A 22969-nucleotide genomic window follows, 5' to 3' on the forward strand; every position below is an offset into this window, starting at 1 on the left:
GAAAAAAAAATTTCCCGATTTTTTAATAACTTTTTTCACAAAACTCAAATTCCCAAAATACGTATTTTTGATTTTCGAAATTTTTGATATGTTTTAGGGGACAAAAATCCGCAACTTTTGAGCTATAGAGAAACATGGTCAAAAATCTGCCGCCGAGTTATGATTTTTGAAAACTGGTGATTTTTGGAAAAATCGAAATTTCATACATAAAATTTTTTGACCTCATTTTTATGCAAAATTGAATTTGCAATCGAAAATTACTTTACAGATTTTGATAAAGGGCCCCGTTTTCAAGATATAGCCACCGAAAGTTTGATTTCAGCGAAATATTTGCAGTTTTCGATTTTAAAAATAGTGACCATGAGTGACCATTTCTAAAAATATTTTTTTGAAAAGTTCAGAAAATTTGCTATAAAATTGTCTAAGAGACATTGAAGATTGGACCTCTGGTTGTTGAGATACAGCGGCTTAAAGAAAAAGAAACACGAATATTGAAGTTTTCTAAGTCTCACCCAAACAGCCCACCATTTTCTAATGACGATATCTCAGCAACTTATGGTCCGATTTTCAATGTTAAAACATGAAACATAAGTAAAATTTTCCGATCTTTTCGAAAAAAATATTTTGAAAAAAATTAAATCAATACTAGCATTTTTAATGGGCATAATATTCAATGTTAGGCCCTTTTAAAATGTTAGTCTTGATTTAATTTTTTTCAAAATATTTTTTTCGAAAAGATCGGAAAATTTCACGAATGTTTCATGTATTAACATTGAAAATCGGACCATAAGTTGCTGAGATATCGTCATTAGAAAATGGTGGGTTGTTTTGGTGAGACTTAGAAAACTTCAATATTCGTGTTTCTTTTTCTTTAAGCCGCTGTATCTCAATAACCAGAGGTCCAATCTTCAATGTCTCTTAGACAATTTTATTGCAAATTTTCTGAACTTTTCAAAAAAAATATTTTTAGAAATGGTCACTCATGGTCACTATTTTTAAAAATCGAAAAACTGCAAATATTTCGTTGAAATCAAACTTTCGGTGGCTATATCTTGAAAACGGGGCCCTTTATCAAAAAATCTGTAAAGTAATTTTCGATTGCAAATTCAATTTTGCATAATAAAATGAGGTCAAAAAAATTTTATATATGAAATTTCGATTTTTTCCAAAAATCACCAGTTTTTCAAAAAATCATAACTCGGCGGCAGATTTTTTGACCATGTTTCTCTATAGCTCAAAAGTTGCGGATTTTTGTCCCCTAAAACATATCAAAAAATTTCGAAAATCAAAAAATACATATTTTGGGAATTTGAGTTTTTGTGAAAAAAAAGTTATTAAAAAAATCGGGAAATTTTTTTTCCGTGTACCTATTTTTTTCTAAATAGTCCTTAACAATACCTACAACTTTGCCGAAGACACCAAATTGATCAAAAAATTCCTTCAAAAGTTACAGATTTTCGAATATATACGTACCATTTGGGGTGGGTCTCGTGGCGCAGGGGTAGCGGCTTCGGCTGCCGATCCCGATGATGCTATGAGACGCGGGTTCGATTCCCGCCTTATCCACTGAGCTTCTATCGGATGGTGAAGTAAAACGTCGGTCCCGGTTTCTCCTGTCTCGTCAGAGGCGCTGGAGCAGAAATCCCACGTTAGAGGAAGGCCATGCCCCGGGGGGCGTAGTGCCAATAGTTTCGTTTTTACGTACCATTTTTGTATGAACAGCTGCCAAATTTGTATGGAAATTTATATGGACAAACTAATGATGCAAAATGGCTTCTTTGGTCATAGGGAAGGCCCCCACAAAGTTTGAGCCAAATCAAAAAATACAAAAAATAAAAATGGTCGAAATCGGCCGGTTTTGTAGAGAATTGCTCTACTGATAAACGACTTTTCGGTCAGTGACCCAATATTTATAAAATGTGAAAATTGTCTTATTTGGAAATAACATAAATGTTATTTAAGGCCGGGAAATCAACGGAAAATCAGGTAGCACAAACATATTTTTTCAAAAAACTTCTAAATTTTAATGAAAATTTATGTTAAATCAATTAAAACAACCCCCTTTCCTCGATTTTACTCAGAGACGAGGGACATAAACTTCAAAAAATATTTGCAACGGCCTAAATTGAAAAAAAAACTTTTTTTTTTAAATACTTAGGGAAATTTTGAATGAGGGGATTTTTTCAAGGTCGTCCACTTCCCCTCCCCCCCCCTTTTAAAAAATCCCCAAAAATCAGTAGGCAAAAAATCATTGGAGAAATTTAAAAATTTTATTTCTAAAACTTGTACATTTGATATGTGTTCAACTTTTTTTTTTGTATTTTTTTTAAATGGCATTTTTCTCAAATTTTCAATATTTAAACCACAGATAGGAAAAAGACGTAAAACATCAGGAAAAAAATAATTCCATAAATTTATTGATATTTTGCAAATTTTCGGTAGAAGCATAACTGTAATAAAGCATAAAGCATTTTTTGCAATTCCGTCGTGAAACTACTTACGTTTCCTGTCATTCTTGAACGACGAAATAGCCTACTTTTCTGTACCAAAAATAACAGAATCGAATAGCAACACTTTTCAGCACTTGTTTCGGAAAGTAACACTTTTCAACATTTTTTTGATTTAAATGATTTATTGACAAAATACATAAAAATTTGACCTAAAATTTCACTCAATGGGTGTTTTTCGGAATTGCAAAAAATTTTGTATGGAACCCGTTGCAAAACTTGATTTTTTCAGCACTCTTCGTATTTATCCAACTCGGTGAACCTCGTTCACAAAAATCCTCTTTTTGCAACTTGTTGCATAAACTGCTATTGTGATACTTTTGGCTCAAATTTTTTAAAAGTTGTGCTTGGAATTTAAAATTCGAACAAAATTTGTACCAGCCTATAACTTTATGGAAAATTCGATGTTCTTTATAAAGTACACTAAATACCATTAGAAAACTTTTATATAAATGATTACTGTTATTTTAATCATTTTAAAAGTTTTACCTGGTGGTCCTTTAGAAATTTTACGAAAAATTCTTTAAATTCAGTTTATTTATTATTGCTTTCCCCTTTTAAATTGAAAATTGATTAAAATGCATGAAATTTAAGTTTTTATACATTTTTATTTTATGCTTTGAGCCGAGGAACATAAACTTAAAAAATATGATTCAATGAAATAACCATTGAAATACTAATTTAAATTGATAAAAATAAGTTTCCCGAAATACACTATTAGAGAAACTGGTATCTTAATTAAAAATATTTAATATTATTCACTGAACATGCTTTTTTAATGAAATCACAACTCAGTTTTCAAATATTTGAAGCCAGTTTGGAAATATGTTTTCATTTTTCAACCGAGATATTTATTGAACCAATTTGAATTTTATCTTATTCTGTCAAACCAGTAGTAGGTACTTTGAATAAAAACGTTAAAATCTAAACTTTTCTCTAAGTGAGAAGCGATTACTAACATTTTTTTCAATTTATATAACGCCAATTAATTTTTTTTAATAAGGCTGGTACAATTTAAAATTTTAATGGAATTTGAACTGCAATCAGCTGAAATCAATTTAAAATGCATCCCTTTGCGTTTTGAATCATTTTTAAGCATGTTTGTGTTGATTTAAAAATCTTAATTTTTTTTTTAATTTTTGTTTTTAACAAATTTTACATATTTTGAAAACTAATCATTGCAAAACACGATGAAATTTTCATGTTATCATTTTTTTCTGATGCATTTTCGGAAAATTGGTGCCAATAAGTTAAAAATGTGTATTTAGTGTAAAAAATCGACATCTTGCTCGATTCCTTAGGCAAAATAAAGTTACTGTGCCAATTATGAGCTAAATCGGTTTTAGGGTCGCTATAAGATGGTTAAAGTGTAAGTGAAAGTGTGACAAAAATAGTTTAATACAAAAATGTCTTCTTTGAATCGCTAATAACTTGGAAAGGTTAACTTAGATCTTTTTGCAGTCCCGGACAAACTTGTTTGTCATATAATTTTTATATAAGTATCTCACATTTGACATTGATCTGAAATATTTAACACTACCTTTTGGAGAAATTTTGAATTAATTGTTCCCTCATACATTTTTGCGAAATGGAGAAACTTCAACGATCAATTGCGACCCTTAAACCTTAACCGATTTGGGTTAAAATTGGCACAGTCACTTATTTTTACCTAAAGAATCGAGCCAGAGGGTATCTCTTATGATTTTTCATAATTTTTCATTTATCTTGTCACCCTAATGTGTATTCATCCACTTGAATTTCATGAGCATGAGAATTTCGTTTTTTGTTTTTACAAATTTACCGAGAAACGGTTATTTTATGGGAAATCCTGGGATTTTTTCCCCAGGACAGGAAATTGGACAAAAGCCCGAGTTTACATCAATTTCATTATTTCAAGAAATATTATGTAATATTAAACCCAGAAATATGTAGCCCATCAGTATAGAAAATCAACGTGACCGAAACGTCAAGCTTATATAAGCGTGTATTCTTCTCACTATTTAGCAGTCCGTTAGCCGTGTGGGGCAAGGCACAAGTTCTTTCTGTGGGTGTTTGGTTCGAATCCAGTCGATTTTGCGTGTATTTATCAAGTGATTTTCCTCATAAAAGCGATGTGCATGCTTTTCGATTTTTTGTTGTTGAAAAAGTACACGCGACTGCCAAAGGGTTAAGAATCAGTGATTGCTTCCGGAATCAAACTGCTCACTTATTACCTAACATTTCCCCGTCGATTTCATAACCAACGGTGCACTTGTTCCCGCCGATAGGTCACCGATCACCGGTTAAACCTTAAAACGGCAAAGATCGTGACCACAGTCACCGAAACCATTAACCGGAGAGTCTGGCTGTCCTGTGCTGCATTGTGCCAGCGTACAACGTCCGCACAGGTTGAAATGCTTTTACATCATAACCACTTAAGCGAACGGGCACCACAGCAGGAAGCCGCGAGGGACCTCCGGAGCGCTGCAACCATCCGGTTGTCGTATCCGTTGATAGTGGCTTCATGGATTTGGTGAAAATTAAGGGAAATTAATGAATTATATTTTTAGGTTTCAAATTTTACATTTATAATTTTTAATTTAAAACATTTTTAGTCAAACATTTTGTATTCGAAATATTTTTTCTCACTGACACCATTCTCCCCTAAAATCGTGTTGCATGATCACTTACTCGGTATGGCCACGATCGTGACCATACTCGAGACGACTCGATGTGACTAAAAATAACAACCAAAACGAGTTACGTTCCCCAGTGCATCTCCAGCTGATAGAGGGTTAAAGGGGGAGAAGCTCCCCTCGGAAGCCCATAAAGTATCGAACGAAAGGCCAAACGAAAGTGAGAGTTCTCTTGTCTCTTGGCTGAGGAAAGCACACCAATACATGAACCCTCTGCAGTGAGTGATAATTTGTGGGGAAAGAAACGTTTACGTAATTTGTGATGTGATAACGGGGACAAAACAAAACGAAAAAGGGGGACAGTAGAAATGGACGTGTTTTGTTGTTTCACTTATCTGTAAATGGCTGTGTGATTTATTGTTTTATTCGATCGTATTCCTTTTTGGCATGATCGATAATTGTCCCGTAATAGTGCCACAAATTGGTGAAAGGTAATTAAAGAAATTTAAGAAAGAGAAAGAACGATGTATAATGGTTGACATAAGTTACGTGCAATTTTTTTTATAATGAAAAATAAATTTCATTTGATGAATCGAACACCATAAAAGTTTATTGTTGTCCATTGAAAAAAATGCAATTTTCTGAGCAAATACCTGTGTGTGTGAGTGTAGAGATGTTAAAACTCTTACGATCGGGGAGTCATGGAAAATGGATGCCTCCGGTTGCAATTGATCCAGATGAATCTATATTTTGAGCTGTCAGATGGTGGACAAATATGATCCATTTTTACCGGAGATATTCCGGATTCTGTTGGGGTATCTCGGCCCTCCTATATGGGTTTTTGGTCAATATATTAGAAACTTTTCCACAAAACAATGCCGGAAATGATGCAAAACTGAAAAAATAATTGACAAGTTCAATACCTTCCAGACCTTAAACATGTAATTTTTAATGTAAGGAAGGCATCTACCACCTTACAGTGGATTACGTAACTTTTTTTCATAATTTGCTCAAATTGTTCTAGATGTCGTTTTGAGATGTCTCGATTTGGGTGAAAATTAGAGCGTTTGTTTGGATGTACTCTGAGAACTCGTGCCAAATATGAGCCCTCAACAACAAAAGTAATTAATGTAAAACGAACATTCTTTATTCGAGGACCGACAAATATTTAAAAACTTATAATTGCTCATATATCTGTAAAACAAAATGAAATCCGATTTCCTTACTTTCTACAAAATGTTTCAATTTAATTTTAGAAAAAAAATATCTCAATGATTTTTATATGTAAGTTTTTTTTTAAATCGATGCAAAATAGATGGCAACTATTTCAAATTAATTATAGAATTTTTCATTGAATAACTTTTTTACTGGAAAGCCTTTTGCATAAATTAAGTTTATATTTCATTTCCGAACAACAAATTTCTTACTGGTTTTGAAAATTTGTTCCTTGGAATTGATATTATTTATTTTATTTTTTCAAACTACAGTGTTAAGAAAAAATCAAATAAATGAGAAAAAAACATATTTAATAACAATTTTGATCGTCTCTGACCGAGATTGAGCAACAGATTTTTTTCAAATAAACAATTTAAAAAAAAATGTTGCCGTTAAACAGGTTGAAGATTTTTATTATAAAATTAAAAATACGATTGAAATAAAAATGAAATGGTATGAAAAAATATATAATAAATAATCTATAATTAAGGGGTTATTTCCATGTAAATCGGCGAAAATGTCAAGGGTTGGTGTGAACACACATTAAAACTTTTTCTTAATCTATTTTCAGTACATTCAGATATACCTTTTCAACTATTAACAAAATTAATTTGAAATTTAACTAACTATACAAAATTAATTAATAAATTTAACTATTTTAAGTTAGTAATTTCAAAAATCGTCTGTTACATACTTGAAACATGAAATATCCTCAAAAAACTATCAAGACTGATTGGAAATATGAAATTTTAAGATTTTTCAAATATATGTAACCCTTAAGAAAATGTGTCAACAATTCTATCAAAGTGTTACTTTTTTTCAATGAAAATGAGCTCGAATAAACAACGCACTGTATATCGGATTCTTTGGACAATTCTACTTTAAGGACAGATAAAATTAATTTCTAAATTTTATGTAAACAGAATACAAAAACTACCTCGAATTTAGGCATTTTCAGTACAAAGAGTTAAATAATAAATGTAAATAAATAATGATACATGCTATAAAATGGATAAAATCTATTTTCAATAAATTTTGGGAAAATTGGGCAGATTTTATTGACACAAACTCAAAGTTCTATACACTTTGTTAAAAGTCGAAAAACTTAGTAAAAAATATTTTCGTTTTTTTTTTTCAATAAAAACTTATGGTTCATTTGACGCAATAAATTCAATTTGTATTCTTCATAGCTTCAATTTATAAGAAACACAGTTACTATCAAAGTTATCACAAATTTTAAAACAAAATTTTCAATGAACTTTTTTTTTAAGGCACTATCGATTTTTTTGAATTTTTTAAAATATAAATCTGGATTCAAGTCTTACCGGTTGAAAAATATTTGTAGAATATATTGAAATCCTTTCAATGTTACTCCGGTTTACGGTATTTTGGCACCATTTTAAAGCACGTTACACTAAAATCAGCAATAATTTCAAGGAAAGCTTTATTGGTTTTAACTCACAGAATAAAAGTGTTGCAGTTCTTTTATTTCGAAATAATTTTGCTCTTTTACTAGAAATACACATCGCCACAAAAAAAATCCAATTTGAAGACACATTTCAAAATATCAATTTAAAAATTTTTAATGTATATTTAAAATTTTGAAATTACAAATATTTTTTTTCTCAAAGGTTGAAAAAAATGACTAAAACACCATGTTTAAAAAATACTTTTAGCTACTAAAGCATGACGTTCAAGTTTTTTTGTGATGCTTACTTAAAACAAATTTGAAAGGGAATGAGACAAAATATTGTAAAAAAGTAATATAAACAATCAATTTGCAATCTTAAGAAAACTATACTTTCAAAAATCTGGGATGTACATTAAAAAAAAAATTATCTTGTAATTCAACATCATTCAGTTGCATTAAAAAATAAATTTCTCAAGCTTATCAAATTCGAAGTTGTAAGAAAAAAGCGGTTAAGCTTATTCAACCTAATTTTTTTGTCGTATTGAAACAATTGAGTATTCGAGATCAAATTTTGCTACGATTCAGGCATCGTATAAAAATAAACACATTTGTTTTAATTATCAAAAGTCAGAAATGCATAAGTCATAAAAGGCATCTTTCATCACATTTAAATTTTTATACATTTTCATTTCTACAATGGCTCTTATGACTCTAAATTTTACATAATACGAAACGCCAAACACTTTAAGCAAATCAACTCCAAATAGACCACCATAAAACAAGAAAGCCAACCGGTAAACCTGATCTACCTCAACTCGATAACGTCAGGTTTCATAATTGGCGCACACGTGTTTGTTTAGACGTGCCTTGTTTTGTGTCCATTTTATGTGAGCAGCATAAAAATCAACATAAAAACACACACAGCCAAACCCCACATTCAATCACGACTACCCCCCTTTCTTCGCCATAAACGTCAAATCGCCCCGCCGACCGGTCCAAAACAAAAACAAAACATCAAACGTGCACGAAAGACAAAGCAAAACGGAAAGAGGAACCGAAAATTATGACCCCGCAGACAGGTTCGATTTGGCCCGGAGGCCCCGAAATGTCGGATTATGCAATGCAGGCTGCGAAATTGGGGTCTCGATTCACCTATGAGCGCACACACACAGACGTCGTCACACATATGTGGGTTTTTGTTTTTTGCTTTGATCTGCAGCAGCATAGCTAATGCTTCCGCGATGGACCCCTGGCTTAGTTTTTTTTTTTTGGTTTTCGTGGGGTGCCCCAAAGACCCAGAGACATGGTGTGGATCATGGGGTGCGGAGAAGATGTTTTGGGTTAATGATTTTTTTTGCTGTTATTTTTGGAATTTTGGTTTTTGTTTTGCGATGTTACGAGGTAGGATGTGATGCTTAAAAGTGAATCGTTATTAAATTTGATGTTGTTAAACGAATTTTATTACCATTGGTTTAATTAATTTAATTTCATAATCATTTTACATAATTCACTTGTCTCACAAAATTTCTGAACTTAATTTAAGTCTGTAGCAAATAACATATGACCATCATCAGACTCAGCATTTTAATACAAAAAAGAAATCTCTTTTGAATTTCATCTACACGGAACTAATCCAGAATTCTTAACCAAGAAGATGAATTGGTCAACGAATTCTTTTCTTCACTGTTCCCATTCCTTCCAAGATTGCACTCCAAAGAAAAAAAGTCAAATCATACTTTTAATTTCACGCTCATTGCTCATAGAGTAAAACCCCCTCCAACAAAACACAGCGAAACACCTTCATGATTGCGGAAAACACCGGCACACGAGCCATTACACTTTTAAATTACAAATTCACCTTCAAGCGTGGTGACATAAAAACCCAGATTGCCTAAACGATCTACCTTAAGGTGAGTACTCAGCTGAAGTTGCCGCCACCTTTCTCCATTTTGGCACCATACCTGATGATCATCTGCGATCGCCGTCCACTAAAACATGTCGAACGAGTTTAACATTCATGTCAGACTCACGAAAATGTCATGTCACGTAGCAGGTTCCGCATTGCGGTACTTCAAAACCCATCAAAAAGGCTCATTTTGACTTTTGCGTCACTTGGAAATGGTGCCACGCCTTTTGTTGTACCTTAAGTATGTTTGCTCACGTAGGTGCGTTAATTGTCGAAAAGTTATGCAATTTAAAGGCACAAGTAACAATAACAAAGTGAAGATTTTGTTATTTTGAAACAAACTGAGTAATTACCATCTTAATCATGTAGAATAAACATGCAACAGAATTTTCTTTTCTGGATGCTGGGGGAGGGCAAAAAAAATTATAAAAAATGAAATAACGGGCCATGGTTTCAATATTTTAATGAAAAAAGTGTTTTAAAATGCATTATACACCTGTTCAGTTGTTTTGCCATCATTAGTTTCCATAATATCTAAGTATTGACGAAAATTTTATTTTTCGCGAAAAATAAAAATTTTGTGGTGCTGTACATTGGAATTTCATAAAAATTCAAAACCATTTTAAACAATCCCAAACATGCTAAATATGATTATCAATGCAGAAGAATGCATTTTAGATTGTTTTCAGTTGATTAGACTTCTATTTTCATGGAAATTTTGATTTTTTTTTTGGAAAAATATTTTTTTTCCCTCTGCTTTTTCAGACCAATTTTGAGGGGAGGGGTTCGACATAAACTTTGAAAAATATTTGCAACGGCCTAACTAATAAATGATTTTTTTGTATTTCCGCGAATAATGCAACAAGTGAAAATTATCCTCGGCAATCAGAATTCAGAACAATAAACAAACAATAATTAATGATTAAAAAAAAAACATCGACTCTAGCCCAAACGAATGATTTTATTACAAAAAAATCAATCTCAAAATAAAATAAATAAAGTCAAAGAAGTTTAAGAAAAAAATGATGTAAAAATTTTAAATTCAACCCATTGTTTTTACATTTGAATGAAAAAAGTGTTTTAAAATGCATTTTTTACCAGGCCAGTTGTTTGCAATTTTTAGTTTTTCAAATTACCAAGTACCTACTGACGAATTTTTTTTCGCGTTATTCACAAAATTCAAAATAGGTTCAATCAATCCCTATCATGTTAAATATGATTTTAAACGCAGGAAATGCATTTGAAATTGTATTTAATTGAGTTAAACATTTTCGTTAAAGATTTAATTTTCAGAAGGAAACAAAAACAAGAAAAAAATAATTTATTTTTCGATGCAAAATCACATTAGCGATCAAAAATTACTTTTAACTTTTTTTTATAAAGTGCAACGCTTTCAGGTTATAAGCATTTAATTTTGATATTTTTCTAATAATTTTCAGTTTTTTTGCAAAATGGAAAAAAATCATGAATTATAAGCAATTAAAGTTTTAATTTAGTTTTTTTGAAAGTATAATTTTGTTTGACGTGAAATCTGAGTTTTTCTCAGTGTTACCATTTTATCCCAAATTTCTAATATCTTGATAACTTAGAAACTATTGATTCAATTTTCAATATGTAGTTAGAAACTATAAATTTCTGAAATGTTCTGCACATTTCAGTAAAATAATTAAAAATAATAATTTCGCGAGTATCCTTTTTAGTAGGCCTTTCTCTTACTTAGGACGTTTTAAAATGTTGAGTTTCTTTAATTTCGAAAATTAAAAAAAATCATTTATCAGAGAGAACGTTAGCTGAAAAATGAATCCTCTTGGATATCACTGAGAAAAACTATTTTTGAAAAATAAAACTAAACATTTTTCGAGAAATGCACGCAAAAATGCCTATAACTTAGAACAGTATACTTTTTCAAAAAAAAATAGTATTATTTTCAAAAGCAAAATTTGATTTTGCATCTGATTGTGGTTTTTTTTTTCACTTTGACATTTAAATTTTTTCCAAAAAAAAAACATTTTTTTTCGAAAAGTCGAATTTTTTGTATCAAATTTAGCCCCATGCTAAAATCTAAAATTTATAAATAAGTGTTTTGGACATTAAAGCTTTTATAGCATAAAGTCCGAATAACCGATATTTTTATCCATGCACCTTTTTTTGAAAAGTCCGTCTTATTACTTAGGGTAGAGTAGTCATCAATGAGACACGAGGAACAATGATAAAATGGCTCTCACAAGTCGTTTTTTCAACCAATCAGGCTCATTTTTTGGGAAAAGGTGTGTCTACTGGATACACGTCTGCCATAATAGTGGCTTTGGTTATGGACGCTCCCTTGCAAAGTTATTCATAAATCGTCGCCATCGTGCTAACTTGTCGTACGTGCATTTTGGGCCAAATTGAGTTAAGAACGCCATTTTGTGCAGCTCACAATGCCTCATCTTTTGACCTTCACAGTTCCCCAAAATTCGATTTCAATCCTGAGATATTCAACAAAAACCGAAAAAACTCCGTGCATTTTTGTCACTTTGCATATGAAAGAAGTTTCAATCTTGTCGTGCTATCTTGTCACTCCATGAAAATTGATGTAAGTGCGACAAAAGTCCAAAGGGATTTCAGGCCAGGAAAGTCAGGATGCGTTTGTCGCACGTACAAGCTAGACTACCGTAAACATTTGCAATTATAACTCGGGACTCCAGCAACCAACTTCAACCAAACTTTGGGACAATGCGCAGAATGGTCAGCCAAACAAAACGTGTTTGTTATTGTTTACATTGCGTGCTCTCGTTTTTGTATATTCAAGGTCAAACATTAAAACGCGTTTTTCTCGGAACGTCAAAATGGCGGGTACGACAAGATAGCACGACGACGTCGAAATGTTTGATTTTGGAGTGTAAAAGTAAAAAATGAATGAAAATTACATTTTCGCTCATAGGCTGCCAATTATACAAAAACTAATATTTCTCCAAATTTCTTTCGTCATTTCATAGGGCATGAGTTGGGCTTCAATGGAATTTCATTAGATTTGACCAAAATTAAGAATATACCCAGAATCCAAGGCTGTCTCATTGTTCCCCACTCTTTTCAGCCCATGGGCTGAAGCTTTTCAAAATCAAGGGAAATCTTTCAAAACATGAATTGGAGTGATTTTTGGCATATTGATTGAGTTTTGACTTCATTTAGCCAAAAATATAAAGTTATTTGGTATAAATAAATGGATTTTACTGAATTTAAATACTTTTTAGTATAACTTTTGTTAACTAAAGTTTCAAGTTGGCAAAATTGCTTTAAAATGTTCAAGGCAAGTCACCTGCAATGGAACAATACAAAAACATGATGTTTTTCTAGAAAAGTATTCATTTTCGTAGAGTGTCTCACTGTTCCCCACCTGTCTCATTGTTCCTGCCTAGTGCGTGTACAATGAGACAGTTGGATAGCTCTGGCTGTAGAGGTCGGATCGATCTCATATTTTGGTCAATGTTAGAACACATTAAAAGAAAGAAAATGCAACAAAAATCTCATTAAAACATGCTGATGAAAATAGTACAAAAATCGTTGAAAGTTTAAAACCAAAAGTGTCTCATTGATGACTACCCTACCCTCCTTCATAGCTGAAGAAACCAAGTCAACATAGGAAAACAAAGTTGGGCAAAGTTTCAACCAAACAAAAAAAAAAATACAAAATTAAAAATCTCGACAGTAATTTGGAAATTGTAAAGAATTAATCACCTGTTATTGAACTGCAATGAGCTGATATGCTAATATTTCATGCCCGATGGTATAACATGATATTCCGCTAGATTTAATTAAAAGTTTAGTTTAGATTGTTGGCCCACTGTTTAAAGTTTTCATAGATCATTGTGTAATAGTAATAATTTTTCATTGGAAAGATTGAAAAGAAGATTATTAAACACCCATTTTATTCTTGGGACTTATTGAGCAATTTTGACTTATCTTATTTGTAATGATTTCAAATAATAGATTGAAAACAAACACGAAATTTGCTTTTAAGCAAAACAATATTTTTTAAGAATTCAAAAAAATATCTAAAATCCTATGATGTAAAAAACAAACGAAATAAAGCATACATTTGTTCAAAGATTTTGAAACTATGATTATCAATTTAATCAATTCGCAACTAGCAAGTAGCTAGTTCGCAACTAGCCATGTTTGAATTGCATGCTTTAATTTGAAACATTTTTTCAATATAATTATACTACTCTCAAAAAACTTCTAGCATCTAATTTATCTCATTTCTTCTAGTTCAATGTCAACAATCTCATATTTTCCCCTCATTTGATAAATGTAAAATATATGAATAGTTATTGTTGAAAAAATAAATCCTCATGTTCGACATTCAAACAAACCACAGTGATAACCCAATTTCTTCCACCAAACCAATTACAAAACTATTCATCGATTTCGTAACCGTGTTTTCCTGTGTACGTGTTTGTGACGATCACCTCGCAACACACTTAATTTGACCAACATCCAATCGCGAACCGATTACGAAATTCATCAAAATACGCGTCCACGTATCTTTCCTTCCTTTCCACCTTTATGTGTGTTGTATGTTTTTGCAATCATCGATTGTGTGCTGCATCACGTGCGAAATGGGGAAACAGAGAGAGAAAATTACTTCCCCACCTACGTGACCCACGTGTGTGTGCTTGTACGATGTTTGCCATTCGAATGCCAAAAATGTTGACCAACCGCAATGGGACTGAGGGAAACAATCTCTTGGCGATGCAGTTACACTCAGTTTCTTTTGAATTGCTGATTATTTCAATTTTTGAAGTCTAATTTTTTTTTTAAGTTTTCAGCTTATTTGGTCAAAAGTTGTTTATATTCAATTCAATAACTATACGAAGTTTACAGTTGAAAATTTGTAAATTGATTTTACATTTCAAAAGTTTCATGATTTTTTTTTGTAAAAAATCATCAAACCTAATAACAAATTTTATCATTAAAATTTAAATTTAATTTTGGATCCCATTTCAGTGCTATTGAGTTTACTTACAACGATGACGACGAGTGGGCCACTTTCTTGCAGACTTTCAAGCACACACACAAACACACTCACACACATCGTGACGATTACGAGAGGTGCGTGAGTTGAAAGTGACATAATACCGTGACCGCGGTGGAGACTCGATCCGGAGCCGGTTCGCAAATCACGAGTGTGTGTAAGTGTGTGATGAAAAACTTTCACTCCGTTTTCATCCAACTAGTCGTCGTCGAAGAAGCTGGTCAAGAGCTGGTCAGGAAGAAGGAAATCGATGCCTTCCTTGATGTGTGTGTGTGTGTGTGTTGTAATGCAGTGCGTTGCAGAAAATCAACGCAAGAGATTGCAACGGGCGAATGGAAGGGGAACCCCTTTTTTGCCATTAGGGACTGAGGGCCAGTTGGCATGAAATTGACTGGGAAGTGCGAAATCAGTTGGCAAACTCTATTAGCGAATGGCGGCCGCACACACTTCCCGGTGCAAATTGCTGTTGCTGTTGCAAGAGTAAGTAATTGCTGGGAATTTGTTTGCGAGAGGTGGTTATTTTTTCTTGGAAATTGAGATAATTTTGTGTCATAAAAGAAATGGAACGGGAAATTGAAAAAAAAGACATACGTCATCACATTAAAAGAAATTTATCTTGATGCAAATTGGTGTTGTGATTGAATTCTACATACTCAAAGACTCCTGAAACTAACTTTTACAAACATATAAAGAATTATAAAATAATTTTTTGACGCAACCGAAATTTAAATTTACGTTTTCCAAAATATCATCATTTCAAGCACATAAATGAGCAGAATAGAACCTTAATACCGTCTTCAGCATATCCTTAAAACCTGAATAATTTTCCGTCGAATGCAACTGGGTAGATAACAGTTAGTAAATTCGTCGCAAAGATACGGCATCGAACATTTTGGGCACCCTTTCTGTAAAAGTCTGCGAAATTAAAAGCGGATGCCAATATCTTTTTTTTTTAAAACCAATGACGCAGTCAATTTTACATTTAAAAAACTTGAAAAAGTCTAATATATGTTGATTAATAGAGCAACATCACAGCGGTTTTTCTTATATAATATAAAAAAAAAACAAAAAAAAAACGTCAAATCCTAAACCCAATGCTAATTCTTTTGGCAAACTTAACTTTACAATATTTAGGTGTTTTTTGAGGTGACAGCCGAACCAAAAACAACAAAAAATCGTCTAAATGTTTTAATGTCATGGCAAAATGTGTCAAAACATCTTATAAATAAATCATCAAAATCGCCGCGAATACAATTCTTAACATGTTTTTGTTGATTAAACAAGCCGTTTTTTTTATTTTCTCACTTAACTCACTTACAAATTCAAAGACTTCATATAAAATATTTAACCATTATTTAAACACCAACAAATGTTTCTAAACACATTTTTTTAAAATTCAAGGATTCATTAAAATCTATACCGATTGCAAGTTTGATCATTTCAATTGCTAAGCACTGAGAACTCCACCAAATAACTACACATAAAAACCTTGAATTTTTGAAGGTTGAAAATTTGGTTGGTTGCATATTACCTCTTTTTTGAGTAATTTTTTTCAAAAATTGTTTAAAAATGTAAATTTTATAAAAATTCATCAGAAACTGAAGAGAATTCACCAGTTCCTGATGTAATATTACACTTTTTTGACAGAAAATCTGTCACCATTCCCTGAATAATATTGCCATATTTTTTGTGTACAAAACTGCAAACGAGATTGCCGGAATATATTTTTAAAATCAATTTACCTGATTAAACTATGGAATTTTTAAACATTTGTCAGTGCAATCAGATTGTAGAAGAAATGCAGAAAAAGTTTCAAATGATTAGCTAGACGCAATTTTGTGAAATGAAAAGTGATTTTCTCTAAAATTTAAGCATTTTGGCACAGAGTTTGACGCTTAAAAAATATATAATCTTGGAGGAATGTTCTATGCCTTTCCTTAAGTGACCAAATGTACTATGCACTACACAATAAAAAATAATGTAAATTTGGAAGCTGTAATTTTGAAAGGTTAACTATTACCTCTTTTATGATGTAATTTTACCTCAATTTAGACTGAAAAAGTGACATCACACCAGAAAAGTGGTAAAATTACACATTTCCACAGGTAAAATTATACATTTTTTTCTGACATAGATGTTATATTACCATGATTTTTTTTTCTGTGTATTTAAAGCAAGTCAGGAGCAAATATTAATAAAATAATAATATTAATAAAATTGTTTTTCAGAAATGAGCATCTAAAGCAGACATGCATCGGCACTAAGAACTCTTTTTAACGGCACTCAGCTTGTTCTAGATGGCGTTTTCGTTTAAAGTAATGTTATGCTTGTTGCCAGGTAAAAACCTCTTGTTTTTGGCTTTAATAATGTGTAGAAAACATTGGTTCATTGGAAAACCCGATTTCAGCTATATTTTCAGGTAAATGTTCTCTTAAGCTCTCAAGGAGAACTTCTTAAAAGCTCTTTGAGTGCAATTAAGGGTTCTTACCCTATATCTCAGTTGGGTTTCAAAATAATCTCTCAGGGTCTTCGGGAGCCTTAAAGACAAGCGTAATTAGCGTACTCTAATCACTGGCACAACATGCTGGGTATCATCTACGTAAAATGCCAAACAAGTTCTTCTAAAAGAGGAGTTAGAGCGGATGCATGCCTGATCTAAAGGAATTGCAGATGAATAATCTAAAGCATTTATGAACTGATTTTTTTCGTAAATTGATCGGAAACGGAATTAAAAACGGCATTGTTTACAAATAGTGCATAACAACTTTTGCAAATATACTCAATATAACAATAAATTCCAACATTATGTTCACAGCCATAATAACCTGGAGACAAGCAATTTAGTCCACCCTGAACATTTTGAAAAAAAATTGCAAATTTCACATTTTATCAAGCTTAAAATGTTTTTTGAAGCATTCTGATTTTTTGTTTCAAGTCCAAATACAACGAGTAATAATGAAAATGTGGGAAAAACACATTTTGGCATTACATATTGAATTTCATCCGATCAGAGCTTGAATTTATTTTCAAAACTTATTTCAAAATCAACCTTTACTTATTTGTAATATTTTTTTATTTAAATAAAGAGGTTGATTTCTTTGGCATTGAAAAATTACAAATTATTTTTTTCATCTAGGATGTCTTCTAGGGAAAATTAGTAAATATTGTTTGAAAATGTAATTCAATCATTATACAATATTTGAACAGGAATGGAAAAATACTATTTCTATATGTTATATGGGTTACTCCCTCATTAATTAATTCAAGAGGTTATTTAAGTTCCCCACAGAGTCGACAGTTTTTATAATGTTTATTTTGATGATTCCCAACCTTTTCCGATCTCCTTTTAAATGATTTTCATATTTATGAAAATAAACTCACCAAAGGAAAAAAGCGAATGAATGCAAAACATTTTTTTTTTCAAATAATGCACCGATAAAAAAAACTAATTTGATTTAGTTTTCAAAGAATTGTTAGTGTTTTAAAAACTGAAACTAACAAAAACATGAATATAAAAATCTAACCAAAAAATCAAAAACAGCTTATGTTAGAAACAACCATAAAAATTAAGGAAAATTCAGCATTTTTGAATATTCTCAGGAACTACTCATTTTGAATGAATATGTAAACTTCTCTTTCTTTTTTTAATAGTACTCATTTTTGACAACAATAAAATTCAATTCAATTCAGTTTTATTGGCGAATAATCAAGATACAATCAGTTCTTTTGCAATTTATTACAGAGTTTTGGAGTTCCTGTCAGCTGTGTGTTGCATCATAATTCATTTTGGAACAATTATTTCTATTACTAAGGCACTAACAAGAGCAAGAAAGATAAAATACATGCTAAAATTGCAAAGGAAAGGGAAAAGAAAGAGAAAAAGCTTTGAAAATAATAAAAATAATATTTTTGAATGGCTCATTTTTCAAGCAAACTTGAAAATTCACAGAAATTGATTCAAGAAACCCCAATTTTTAACTACCTGATCATGTTTGAGAGAATACAAAAGCTCACAATTTTTTTAAATATTATCTTAAAAAAAGCTAAACAATTGAAAACAGTAAAATTGAAAAATATATCCGACAAATCTTCCCATTTAATCGTTTTTTTATTTATTTTTAGTTTTTGTCAGCTTTGAAATATAATTATAAGGAAATAAAATTGCAGCTGTTACTTTTCTAATAAACTCGCAAATGTTTAATATGTATTGTTATCATTAAAATTTTAAAGAAGGTACTAAATAAATATTTATTTATTTTTGCAAAAACGTTCAACCAATTTGTATTTTGATTGCATCCTCATTCCTCTGTTCTGTTCAAAATGGTCAGTTCAGTTATAACTGAAAAATTTATTTCAAAAAAATAAAATTTTGCTTTCGAAACTGTGGAATTTTAATCAAACCTTTTAAAAAGTCATTTGATTTTGACTTTGCAGAAGCCATTCGATAAACAAATCTCTGGAAAAAAATCTATAAGTATTAAATTCAGTTATGACGAGACGTGATTCAATGTCTTAAACATAAAACAATTTCAGTTAGCTTCAAGTACCTGAAACTAATCACATCAAACGAAGTAGCAGAGTGAAAAAAATACACTCGACTCTTGAGTATGATCTCAAAAATCCATTACATTAGCATTACGTGACACCATCAAACGAGCATCACCACCAAATCGCCTCCATAATCCCAGAAACGACTTTTGCAGATTGAGTGATTTTGCGATTAACCTAAAATCACCCTTCGCACGAGATTGAGTTAGAAACTGGTGCAAAACTTGGACAAAACGATTCGCGCATTAGCAAACTCACGCATTACGCAACACACACACACAGGGAAGTCATTTGGATTTGTAAAGCTTGCACTAAATTAGTTTATCCCTCTCCCTTCTCGCCGTTAACGGTCCGTGAAGCGAACATTTGCGATACATGTTTTTTTTTTCTACGTAAGCGACCATCACTAAAGTGCAACATTTCTTCATCAGAGTGTGGCTGACTGCTAATTTAAGTCACGTGGCCACGAGGAGTCCACCGACAGCGCCACCAATCTCGTGATGGAAGAGTGAAATTCACGTAAGACAAGAAGGAGGAAAAAATGGCGGAACGCCAACAAATGAAAATTAAGCTTAGTTAGGCTTTTGAAGAGACAAGTAGCTGGTAGCGTCACTAAAACATAACTAATGCTTAATGCTCAGATCCCTGCCCCCCTTTTGTCGAATGAGCTTTGCCCAGAAGCGTGTCCAAGTTGGATTTATTAGAAAACGAAAGGGAAAACGAGATTTCTATCCACCTCCTCCTCCGCTAAATGGATGCAATTTCCAAGTCCAAGCCCTGCCAAGGCAGTGACAAAAACGAAGCAAATCAATTTCTTCTGGAGTCGCCACCCCCACTTTTGCATTGTTCGCGTCGCTGGAAATGATTGAATCGGATAATCCAATTATGGTTACAAAGTAATAAAAATTAAACTTCATGGCACGACAGTAACTTAAACCCGGAAAAGGAGGACAGTCGAAGCCCAAAACAGAACGCGCCGTTAAGCTCCCCTTAACTCTCGTTCAATGCAAATTGCGAAAGCAGCCAAATAAAAACAGAACAAACAAAAAAAAGTGAAAAAAGAAGAAAACATAAACAAAAAAAAAAGTGAAAAAAACCAAAATAAAAAAAAAGTGAAAGAGGAGCATAGAGTAAACACAGTGAAATGCCAGCAACAGCAGCCACAAGCGAAATCAAAAGTAAATAAGTCGAAAATAAAACGAAACTTTGCAAAACGCACGGCAGGCAGGGGCCCAGAAAAGAGCATGCACCTACTTACCTCGATCTTTGCTGGACGTCGACGGTTCGTCGTTGATGTCATCCTGGTTGAACTCGTTCCGCACATCCTGGATCGCCGCCAGCTCGTTCAAGCCGAAGTTTTGATCCCTGGAAATGGAGTGGAGAGGGGAGGTGAAGGGGAGAGATTAAGAGTGGGTTTGGAAATGGAAATGAGCTTTTTATTGAGGGTGATTTCCATAATTGCACTGGGGGTAATAAAATTCGATTTTTGGTCACGAGTTGTGCAGCTGGGAGTAGGTTTGCTTTTACTTTGTGTGGAAATTGTCGTTTACAATTTAAGAATGCATTCAAAAAATCTTTCGAATTTGATAACCATTCCAACATAAAAATACTTATTAAAAAATCTTGTTCATAACCATTACAATTAAACTCAAAGCTTCAAAAGCTTTGTAATGTATCATAAACATAATAGAGAAGAAAATGCCTATGCGACTCTCATTCGAACATCTGAAATTTCATCCAAATTTTGTCTCTAAACCATTTTATTTATTCAAGTGGATTTTTCGTCTAAATCAAAATTCAGATTTGCTTTGAATGGTGAAAATTCGGCTCTTTTCAAATACAAACTGAGCAATGCTTGTTGAACTGAATTTTCGAAAGTATTATAATCGTTTTTGGACATTTCTTGGACTTCCTATTTCAAGTTTTTCCAAATCCCTGTCAATTAAAATCCATTTTTGAACTCAACAGATTTTTATATTTTAAATCTGCAACACAAAACCTTTGTTATTCATGGTGATTTCCTTGAGCTTGAGCCGTGCCAGGCAGGCGTTCCCATTTCACTTACAATTTGGCGATATTATGAAAATCTCCTAAACATTTTTCAAACCATCCCACACCCAAAACTGGCAGCGCTAGTCCAAGATAATGATGGTCTCGAGTCGAGAGAATAGTGGTACCATTCACGGACACAGAGAACACAGCTCGAGATCGGCGATATAACTATTCTCTCGAGGTTCATTTGCAAAAAAAGTTCATCCGTCAAACAAAAAACTAAAAGTGTTGACTACGGGAATCGAACCAGAGACCTTTGACATACCATTCCAATGACATAACTGCCTCGGCCACCACAGCTTGGTGACCAAGGAGAGGTCAGAAGTCGATGTATGACACTTGTTGGAAATTTATTGATTCAACTAACGAATGAACTCATTTGTTATGATGGTGTGAGTTGGTACCATTATTCTATCGATTTTGGCACTGATCCCTCAATAAATTTTGAGAGAACGATTATCTCGACTGTGAATTTTGGGTGCAGTCGACTCAATTCGAATTCTGAAACAGAATTCAATTCAAATCGCATACGAATTTCGTTTCAAACGCAACATCCGTTACGAACACCCCAAGCATGGTTAAGCGGCAAAACATCGATAAAACTTGCCTTATGCCATACAACTTTGAAAAATTCTGCCAATCAAATTCATTTATTTGTTTCGAAATCACCTGATTTGCTCTGTGAAAATGCTATATTTTTTTTAAATCTTAAGCTTTTATAAGAACTTAGTAATTCATTTTGTTAGAAAATTCATTTAAAATAAACTTAACATAGGGTTCATTCATGTCAAGAATAGAATAACAGGAAAAGGATGACAAAGTTTTGTTGAATACGACTCGTGTTGAAAAATCTTTATATTGCAACTTGATGCATGAGCTACTTTTTGACACTTCTTCTTGACATTAAAGATTAAAGTAACTGGTTTTGAGATGCTGATGTAGCCATTATACTCTTTACTAAACTAAAATTAAAAAAAATCGCCGATTCACATTTATTGGAAATACGATACGAAATGTCAACCGACAAAAGCAGATTCTTATTTTTTGACTAGGCATAAATGGATGAAAATCAAATTTTCTATTTCTACATGTCGCCAATGAGGTCCAGGTCGAAATGTTGAAAAATGCATTTTTTCACTAAAATGCTTATAACTTTCGTTAGATTTGAACAATTAAGATGCTTCACCCTTCATTTTGTAGCATTTTTAAGCCCTGTTTATGAATTTAAATTTGCCTTAGTTGCAGATTTTTTTTAATTTTTTTTGGGTATTTAAAAGTTCAAATGTTGTGTCCAGATTTGTTCCACTTTCCATTCAGCTAGAATGCTCATATTTAGCCCAGATGTTAGCTATATAAGTCCAAACTTCCCTTGAATTTCAGGAAGATTGGAGAGCTCCACGACGTCCCTAAAAATGGGCTATGCCCTGTTCATGGACTCGCTCTTAAGGTTTCTCAACAACATGGTTTAGCTCACATATTGGTTTAACCGCCTCAAATTGTAGATTTAAATAACATTATGATGAGCTTTAAGTTCATTGGCCAAATTAGAATTTGCGGAGGACATTTTAGAGGATTTTAAAAAGATACCTGCTTGGAAGTTTGCCTGAGACCTGATGCTACCAGAATCATTCTGAGCAGCTACAGATTTTTTTTCCAAATAAATTAAATAAGATTTATTATATTTTGATTTGAGACCCT

The 22969-nt window shown here is 32.3% G+C and overlaps 1 protein-coding gene across 1 annotated transcript in view; it reads right to left on the reverse strand.

Moving 5' to 3' along the window:
- The window catches only part of LOC6043178, a 57530-nt gene that overhangs the window by 25781 nt on the left and 8780 nt on the right, over positions 1-22969 (reverse strand). Inside the window, exon 3 of the mRNA XM_038256321.1 lies at positions 20478-20584. Coding sequence (XP_038112249.1) covers positions 20478-20584 — 107 coding nt within the window. The remainder of the gene's footprint in view (positions 1-20477; positions 20585-22969) is intronic.

Source organism: Culex quinquefasciatus, chromosome 2 (assembly GCF_015732765.1).
Source record: "Culex quinquefasciatus strain JHB chromosome 2, VPISU_Cqui_1.0_pri_paternal, whole genome shotgun sequence".
Taxonomy (NCBI): Eukaryota; Metazoa; Arthropoda; class Insecta; order Diptera; family Culicidae; genus Culex; species Culex quinquefasciatus.